Source organism: Gaeumannomyces tritici, assembly GCF_000145635.1.
Source record: "Gaeumannomyces tritici R3-111a-1 unplaced genomic scaffold supercont2.11, whole genome shotgun sequence".
NCBI lineage: Eukaryota > Fungi > Ascomycota > Sordariomycetes > Magnaporthales > Magnaporthaceae > Gaeumannomyces > Gaeumannomyces tritici.
Genome location: NW_008804555.1, coordinates 227,365 through 236,396, shown reverse-complemented (window position 1 = coordinate 236,396; position 9,032 = coordinate 227,365). Strand labels below are relative to the sequence as shown.

The window sequence follows — 9,032 nt, the reverse complement described above, 5'->3', positions numbered from 1 at the left end:
CCGATCTCCTCGCCCTCGAAGACGACCATGCCCTGGAGTTGACCACGGCGTCGGGAAGGCCTCGAAGGGGGCCGACTCTGTCATGGACTCGAGCTCGTTCTCGGGGATGGGCTCGGCGCGGCTGATGACGGCGCCACTGTCGTTCCAGATGGCGCCCGTCTCGTCCACGCGCTTGCCCACGAGGTGCCCCGGGACGCCCTCCTTGATGCGGTCGACCACTTCGCCGTCGCCGTTAACGATGTTGCCGCACTTGTTGACCTTACCTCCCTTGAGGATGGAAAAGTCGATTTGATCAGCCACGTCTTCGGCCGCCTCACCGGCCTGCTCGCTGGCATCCGCCGCGGCGCCCTTGGCACCCTCGGCAGTCTCGCCGGCTTGGACCTCGGTCTCGCCGAGCTTCTCTTCTCCTTCCTTGGCAGTATCCTCTGCCCTCTCCTCGCCACCTTTGACGGTGTCTTCGGCCTTCTCCTCTCCTTGATTGGCGACGTCCCTGACCGCACCGACGGCGGAGCCCAGCTTGCTCGCGCCCTTTTTGACGGCGAGAGCGACGAGAGGGCTCCTCCGGAGCAAAGGGTAAAACCGGTACGCGGGCTTTCATGGCCATCGGTGCGCTTTTCGGCGAGCAGCATTCTTTTATGCACGATCTCGAGTTATTCTTTTGGGTCGTATTCCGGATAACTATGCGTCTATTACGACGGGCCAGATAAAAGCAGAGTCATTCCGGAGTTTGACAGTGGAATTACATTAATATGGAATTGTTGGTAATGGAGAAGGGATAAGTGTCTTATGAAAGTGACTTTATCAAATCCGTGGAAAAGAACTTCACGCCAGACTACCAGCCATTGATAAGTCAGTGGACCCCCTTTCCGCACACCCCCCCTTTCCGCACACATTTTCCACATAAACTTACTGTTTTTATAAAGCATTTAAAAATCGTATAAAAATGATATAAATATAAAGTAAGCGTTTTTATATAGCAGAAAAGGGCACGCTTTAACATGATTTATTAATATATATTTATATATATAATAAGCTATAATGTACGTGTAAAGAGAAAGTAGCAAAACTGTTAAGGCTTCCTAGCAAAATGTATGTATTTTATAACAGCGATAAATTGTAAGATAACTTTTTTCATATATACGTTATACATGTGCAATAACCTGAATTTAATTCCTAAAAATCTGGGCTTTTACGTAATAATTTTGCTTATTATGTAATTGTTCGTGGCCTTCGGGGAAGGCCTGAATATTCAGGCGGGGTGAGAAAGCTTAGGATTAAATGGTTTCCTAAGTAGCTGTCTGTCTCTCTAAGAACAATGGAAGGCTCGTCCGTACGGAGCCTTCCACAACTATATAGTGTTCCTGCGGAGGCCGCGGGCTGCGGGTAAACAAGGGCCGGCCTTGCCCGTAGCCATGCTCCGCCTCCGTGCGCAACCGGAAAAGTCACAGCCGAAACCTGTGATCTCCGTGCGCGATCCTTGGCCTGTCCGGCCGAGGCTCCGTGCCGGGCAGGCATTGCCTGTCCGTCCCGGGTTGCCTGGCCGTGTCATGCCTTTGCTTGTGTGCGATCCTTTGGCTGCCTTCCAACAGTAATACTTATATTTAAGCTAATATTCTAAATGTACACAGTATATTACACAGTATATTATACTTTTTTACTATTTCAATTTTAATTAAATAAATAAAAATCGCATTACGTAATAGCGTTTGCTGTATAAAATTCTAGGATTTGATATATCAGGGGCACGTTATCTCATGTATATAATGTATTTATTTAAAAAGTTATTTTATATTTTCAATTGTTATAAATTGCATACAATTTGTTAGGAAATACTAACATTTTCGCCTAATTTCATTTAAATCCAAATTATACTTTATATAAAGCAAATAAATATAAATATAATCCTTTATGTAAAAGCTTATGCTTTTAAATATATAAAGCCGGTCATTATATATTTCTATTATTTTTATATAATTTTTAAATGCTTTATGAAAACAGTAAGTTTATGTGGAAAAAGTGTGCGGACAGGGGGGGTGTGCGGAAAGGGGGTCCACTAACTTACCTTGGGACAGACTACGGAAAGCGGTATTTCCGAATGGTAGGAGATGGGAAAGACAAGGGATAGGATTGTATGCTCGGATAAGGGAAATCGTTGGTGAAGCCTGCAAGGATCCAAAGGTGTCGGCGGAAAGATAGTTTCGCGGATTATAGTGATCGGAAAATATGTAATGCTGCCGACTTTCATCCTGCAGCATGATCGACCAATTGAGGTATTTTGTCACGGCCAGTAGGGCCCTCGTAGAGAGTAGGAGGCACGGGGCTCTTGGAGACCCACAAGCTCTTATCTGATAGGTAAGGGCGAGCCCCACCAAGTGGGCCCCCACACTGAATTGGGCATACCCCAATTCTGTGCAGGCCGGCCCTCCGGGCCTCCCTCTCTTCAACAACGAATCTACTCTACTGCTCACGTTTACTTTGCCTGCCCTGACAGCTCTGATATATTTAGTACGACTACAGACAGATTACCAGAAACCTTAAAAGACGCAGAGCTTTCACGCCCAATCGACCGCGGCTGCTGCGATGCCCTTAAGGCCTTCCCTTCGCCGTCCGAAGCAGGCAGCCAAACGCCAGAAAAGTCGTAAAAAAAGGCCGATTTGATAGGCTGTGATCCAGACCCGCTTTCAATCTTGGCAGGCCTCCAGCTTGAGTGGAGGTGCCCGGACCAATCCCCGCGAGCTGCCCCAGGCCGATTGCCTTGAACCCATTTAGCAAATGAGCTGCAGAACTGCAGGTTATTGGTTAAGCCGTTGGCTGTAGAGTGCACTATCCACAAACCTCCCGTCAGGGGCAACCCCCAATCATAGCCCAAGGTCGGACCAATCGACGGCTAGAAGCACGCCAGGACAAGGCACTTTTTGAGACTATGCACGCGAAGCGCGCCGTCACGGTTCGATCTGTGCAGGATTCAATAACACTACTAGCACTGTGACGCTACCGCACCAGCACGGCACCATGCTGTTGTTTTTCCCTTTTAAGTTTCGACAACGGGCAAGTATTTATCCCCTAGTCTTCCATTTCACCTTTCTATTGCAAAGTAAAGACGCATGCAGTTGACCAATTAGCTTGACTTCTATTTCTAAAAACTGGTAGGTGTCTTGGAGCCTTTAACCCTTTCTTCGGCTTGCGGGTGAGCTCATCTTCCGAATCGGACAGAACTATGGGGTTATCGTTAGAACCCCAGGGTTTTGTCGGCGTCTCCAGGCCGCACAGCGTGGCGGGTTCCTTGCCCATGTCGGGCCCCACGCTTGATCTTCTTCCGGAAGGGGAAAACTGTCAGCCGTGCGCTTCCTCTTGCGGGCATGTGTTCCGACGAACCTTCCGGTTCTAGTTATCTTACTTTGGACGATGCGGTGATATGTTGTAAGTGCCTTCCGGTTCCGAAATGTCGGACGGCAAAAGCGTTCGGCGCTTCCACAGCCCCGAGGACCGAGCTGGCGGTTTTCCCCGCTTAGCCCCTATGTGGTGGTCCTGGTCCCTAAGCATCGTAGGGGAAATCTTTTTTGAGAGTTGGAACAGGGCCAGACCGCCATCCTCAGGCCGTCTATGTCGGCGTTGATGGGTTTGGCTAGGCGCTTGAACATGGGTGTCTTGGACTTGGGAAGAGGATTGGCCGAGGGGCCACCGAACAGCCCAGTGGTTATAGCAATGGCGGGTTCTGTGCGCAGATTCTCCATAAGTTCGTCACCTCCGGGGAGCCACCCGGCTTCGCAGCCGCCAGGGCTACCGCAGGTGTTATCGCAGCTTGCTGGAAGTTGCTCCGACCGTGTAGACCGGTTCTTAGACTGGGAGCCCTGGGGGCTCGGGCTTGTAGCCTCCCCTTGCGGACGGGCTAGGCAGAGCGAAGGCCAAATGGACGACAGCCCTGACCCGCCGAGGAGCCGTAACGGCTTGTGCGTCGTCTTTGATAAGGTTCCCGGAATTTCAGGGGATTCCGAAGGCTTGGCGGGAGAGAACGACAGCCATTCGAGGGGGCTGGAAATGGATTCGAGAGAGGGGGAAAGGGTTGGGTTCCCAAGGCTGTCGAGTGGGAGGTCGTCAAGACGGCATTCCAACAGGTCGGCAAACGGGGGCTGCCAGGCCTCTTTGTCAAGTGTGACGTCGTTAGGAAAGAATGGCGCCAAAGGCCCTTCAACAAGCGGACCGCTCTCAAGGCTGCCGAGCGGGAATTCGGCAAATTGCCGTTCCGGCGGGTCGGCAGGCAGAGGCCGCCAGACCTTGAGGGGAAGGGGAGCCAAAGATTCTCCAAGAAACAGGCGGTTCAAGTTTGAGGGAAGGGGCGTCAAACCCTCAGGGCTGTCGAGGGAGCCGGCACATGGAATGGACACCCAAGTGGAATAAGAGAAGGCGGTTTTGTTGATATCCCAAGCTTCTACAAGGGGTTCGGTGCTTATATCTGTGCTCATGGCTGTGCTCGCACAGGTTTAAAGGCTGGACGAAAAAGAGGATAAAGAGGAAAAGGAAGAATTTCCAAGGAAGGGAACCAAAAACCTGTTTATGTAAACGACGTAGGGTCTTGACAATGAAGGCCGGGCCTCAACCAATGGCTGCCATTAACTAAGCGAGGAATGAAATAGTCCTACTGCTCAAATGTGTAATCCTCCTCCTGCCACATTCGGCACCATCCCCGATAAGGAGGGCGTCCTGTGCGGGTCGACGCCCGACGCAGCCTCGTTGCGCCTCACACGTAAGGGGACTTACCATATTAACAGTCCGGAGATCGTGACTTGCCCCTGAAATCGCACGCCAGAACGACCCGGTCGGCCTTTTGAGTACTTGCAGTAGCTGTGTCACCATCACCCCTGGGACGCCGTATGGCCCTCGTCATGGTCCGGCAAACCCCTTATCTCTCGTGGGCTCTTTTGTGGCCTACGAGGGTCGCCCGCTTAACCGGAAACCGGCCGCAAGCGGTCGGTTCTTATATAACTATGGTGTCGTAGGAAAGTAATCGCCCACTGTCGGGTACCCAACAGGCCCCATGCTTCCAAATACTCGAGGAGATAGGAAACAGGGAACAAAGAAACAAAACCGAACGAAAACACTAAACTAAAAGTCCTGTTTGTTTTCGTTTTCGTTACAGGCGGCCACATACTTGAAGGTCCCTGGTTACTCGGAGTCCTCGCTCGAGGTTTGGTCCAGGCCATCCTCGGCGGAAAGCTACCCAGTTGCACTGTGGACGCGCCCGCTTTAAGAAGGAGAATACGCAAGGCCATACTCGATATGATCTCCTCCCAGGAGCAGGTGGCAGGGGCGGCGGGCTGAGCCTTCGCCGGGTGGGCCACTCGGCGGCGAGTTGCGAGAAAGTGACCAATATTTTGGGTCCATCAAAACTAGCCATATAAATTAAACTCAGCCTTTAAAAATCCCCATCCATTCGGGATCTCCATGCCACAAGATCTTCCCTGAGCAGCCCTTGACATTGTGCGCACTTCCTCCCAAAATGCACTGGTGATGCGGCTGTCGCAATCGCTCACCATGCTCTTAGATGTCCCAAGGATACATTCGATGCGTTCGAAGATCAGTTTTGCGGGACGTGCCATAACCCGCCGGCTCGATAGAACGCAGCCTACAGTAATCGCGACGTGGCAGCTACGCGACTGTCAGGACGCCAGATGCATCATCAGACGCAAAATCGAACGCGCCACGGTGTCTTGGCGCGAGCATATCACGGCCTCCGAACGCCGCAACCCCTGCAGTTTGCAGCGTGCGGCGTCATGGTTGGCAGGCAATGTCCCACGATCAAACGGAGCCGCACGCAGCCACGCCATCTGCGCATCTGGCCCGCCGAAGCCATCCATGGGATCCCGCACGCCTGGCCCTTACTAAATCGGCACGACACGACGACCGCTCGCGCCTCTACCCACTCGCGCAAACAGAAAGCTAGCCGCCCATGCACGCGGGCCGAGGCAGTCAGCACTCCAAGTACCTCCAGGTACATGCATCGGCATGGTATCCACTTCAGCCCATAATCTTGGCGCCGCAGTTAGCGCATTGTCACACGGAGGCGCCCACTGGTAAACGGGAATAGCCTCACATAGGAACATGGTCCGTGCGCTAAGGGTCGGCACCAATCCTGTGGGACCAGTCATTCAGATGGGGCTACCGGACCACCAGAGCCTGCCTATATAACCCTAGCCACCTTTGGAGATCCCTTCAGCAGATTCTGGCTCCTTAAGCATCTCTTGAGTCCATGAAAAGATTTTTAGCCATCATTAATGAGATCACCCCTCTCAAGCCTGCATTGCACCCTTGTGACACGCATGGTGGTCGACGAGGCGCAGGGCCAGCGTAGAACAGCCGGCCGAGCATGCCAAGGAAAAGCAGGAGATGCTTCTAACAAGCCGTTTAGATGAAATGCAAATTCCCCGCCATTGGCAACGAGCCGCAGCTTCCTATGTTGAGGAATAGGTACTTGCACAGACAGTGCTGTCCCTCGCATGGATCAACAAATCCTAGCTCGTCATTGCCGCGGCTCTGCTCTAGCACTTCCCGCTATCGACTGGCTCGGCGTCTCAAAGCCTCGCTTAAATGGCACCTCGCCCGCTCGCACACCACGCCGGCATAGACGCTGACCGCCTTGTGGCCCTCCGTACGTGTAGCACAGGCTCTGCGTCAGCGCCTAGAGCACATCAGCAGCAGTCGGATACTGGGACAGTTTCCCGCCAGTGGCGTTGGGGGAAACCGACAGGGCGTATCGGTAAAGGGTCAGGTCCGAGGCCGCAATGATTTGGACGTAGTTCGCCCAGAGCGTGACGGCCGGCGTGGGCTAAGGCGGGGCGGGATACATAAAGGAAAGGCTTATCTTAAAATTTAAGGAAGCGATGGACTGCTCCGTGGAATGGGATGATATCGACGAAAGGACCTTCGTTAGCTTCTGGCACTACATCTACACCGGGGATTACGACACCCCAGCTAAAGAGCCTGATCCTAAACCTCCTATGGCTGCTGGACGACCATCACAAGGCAAGTCGATTGGTTAGCCAGCAATCGACGTCGACCGGGAGGACTTCTGCACCACCAAGCTGCAGGTGTCACATGCTTGCGAGGCAGCCTGCATCAAATCAATCGATTCCGGCACCCACACTCGCCACACACTTTATCCTGGCCGTTTAGGCTTGGAAGCAGGCCGCAGGGTTGGAATGCTCCGGTTAAGAGCTTTCCGAATCCACATTAACAGGTGGAATTCCACCTGTTAATGTGGACCGACCTCGGAGTGATTCTTATTGGCTTAAGACCTAGCCACTTACGCTTCCAAGATGGGCTGGCAGGAGAAATACGCCCTGATTATAGACGAGGTCAGCATGTTGGGCGTACGGACGCTTTACGTCGTCAACGATCAGCTCTGCAGGATACGGGAGTCCAGCCGGGATTTCGGTGGCATACCAGTAGTCCTTTTCTTGCGGGGATTTCCATCAGTTTCGTCCCGTGAAAGAGAGATCGATCCTCCTCGCCAGCTTAAGAGTTATGTGGGAGAAACGATCACTTCGGTCCGGAGCAGCGACGATAACACGACGTGGCTTACGTTCTGTGAAGGAAGTTCACCACGGTGGTGATGCTAAAGGAGCAGGTCCGTGCCGCGCAAGACCCACGACTACGCGGGCTGCTAACGCGCATTAGGAGCTTTTGTCGGACCTTTCCACCCATACTTCTCCGAGTGGCTGGAGTCGGTCCTGAAAGCACGCTGCCGGCCGGGTAGCTATCTTTCCGTTCAGCCGACCATACGAGTGGGCTTGGAAGATCGGTGGCCGAATGGGTAACAGACGGGATGCCGGTGGGTGTGCGGTCCCGCCGACGCCGGCGTTTACTGGGGCCCGGTCGTACGTGGGTGCTCTGGGCGCTGGCCTGGAGGAGGTGCTGGGGGACGATGTAACAGCACCGACCTTGGCGCATGATTGCTGATGTGATGCGTTGTGTAGGGTAGAGGAGAGTAGTCGGGGAATTCTGTATGGTAGACGATGGTTTGTGTGGAGAGAGAGAGAGAGACGGTTTGGCGGTAGACAAGGCAGGAAGGTAGCGACGTCGCGTGTGGCACACATGACTGGGGCAAAGGCCCATCGTCCCGCATTCTGCGCGAAGCAACGGTGGTGGGGTAATTACCCCATCTTGTCTGTGACCCACCCGCTGCAATTGTGGGTGTTTCCACTCGCCATTTCCTCGCTGGGAGTACAGGGTTGGCTTCGCTGAGGCCGTGCGGGGCGTGGCCATGTCGATCAGTCGCGCACAAATCCCACGACCTACCCAAGGCCTTGGGAACTGACGCCTTGTTGCTTCATTTCGTCGCTCGATTCGACAGCCATTTGCAGCCTCTCGTTGTCATCCTACTACGACCCTCTACCCTTCCTCGGAGAAGACCATCGTACAGCTGGACAAATACGCCACAGCAAGAGGAGAATGGGAATAGATTACCTAGCTTAGGAGAAGCTGAATGGAATGAAACAAAGTTGTGCGGAGTGCCAGCGCCCAGGATCGTGTGCATGGATGCGCTCCCCAAATTAAACCTTGCAAATACTCCTCTAGATTAGCGCAAAATTGTGCTAAAGCCTCTTCTTTCCACCGCGTAGTTGCCCGGCGTGCTCCAACACAGTGCCTGCAGAGTGAAGAGAGGTGTCGCGACTCGCGGGACGACCGCGTGCCGGAATAATTGTGCGCGGGAAAGATACGCGCTTTCGAAGTAGCACTCGAAGTTAATCCCTGCGCGTCTGGAGGCGTTACTTGCGCGGGTTAAAAACACCCGCGCTGAGTCGGCCCTCCGGGGAATCAGCGCGGTACAGCAATCTGTCGTTTTCTCCGCAATCTGTCGTTTTTTAGGAACACGGCTTCCCATAGAAAATTAGCGGTGAACCAATGTACCGGTGGACAGGGGTGTGAAACGCTCAACTGCATAATGCACGGGCTCCATGCAACAACAGGAATAAGCACGGGGGCTTGATCCCTGACTGGCAACCCCGCGCCGGCCCGTGATAATCGAGTTACGC

General features: G+C 53.3%; 4 protein-coding genes across 4 annotated transcripts in view; all 4 read left to right on the top strand.

The window, feature by feature from the left end:
• The window catches only part of GGTG_13304 (hypothetical protein), a gene marked incomplete at its 3' end in the record, with an annotated part of 2,362 nt that extends 1,421 nt beyond the window's left edge, over positions 1 to 941 (top strand). The window contains exons 2-3 of the mRNA XM_009231210.1: positions 68 to 582; positions 924 to 941. Coding sequence (XP_009229474.1) covers positions 68 to 582; positions 924 to 941 — 533 coding nt within the window. The remainder of the gene's footprint in view (positions 1 to 67; positions 583 to 923) is intronic.
• Positions 942 to 1,412: 471 nt separating this feature from the next.
• On the top strand, positions 1,413 to 1,592 carry GGTG_13303 (hypothetical protein; the record flags this gene model as incomplete). Its single annotated transcript, XM_009231209.1, has 1 exon — positions 1,413 to 1,592. The coding sequence occupies one exon, from the start codon at positions 1,413 to 1,415 to the stop codon at positions 1,590 to 1,592; it is 180 nt and encodes a 59-aa protein (XP_009229473.1).
• Positions 1,593 to 3,705: 2,113 nt separating this feature from the next.
• On the top strand, positions 3,706 to 4,328 carry GGTG_13302 (hypothetical protein; the record flags this gene model as incomplete). The annotated part of the gene is made up of 2 exons (XM_009231208.1): positions 3,706 to 3,950; positions 3,986 to 4,328. The coding sequence occupies 2 exons, from the start codon at positions 3,706 to 3,708 to the stop codon at positions 4,326 to 4,328; spliced, it is 588 nt and encodes a 195-aa protein (XP_009229472.1).
• A 2,985-nt stretch (positions 4,329 to 7,313) lies between these two features.
• On the top strand, positions 7,314 to 7,610 carry GGTG_13301 (hypothetical protein; the record flags this gene model as incomplete). Its single annotated transcript, XM_009231207.1, has 1 exon — positions 7,314 to 7,610. The coding sequence occupies one exon, from the start codon at positions 7,314 to 7,316 to the stop codon at positions 7,608 to 7,610; it is 297 nt and encodes a 98-aa protein (XP_009229471.1).
• Between the last annotated feature and the right edge of the window lie 1,422 nt (positions 7,611 to 9,032).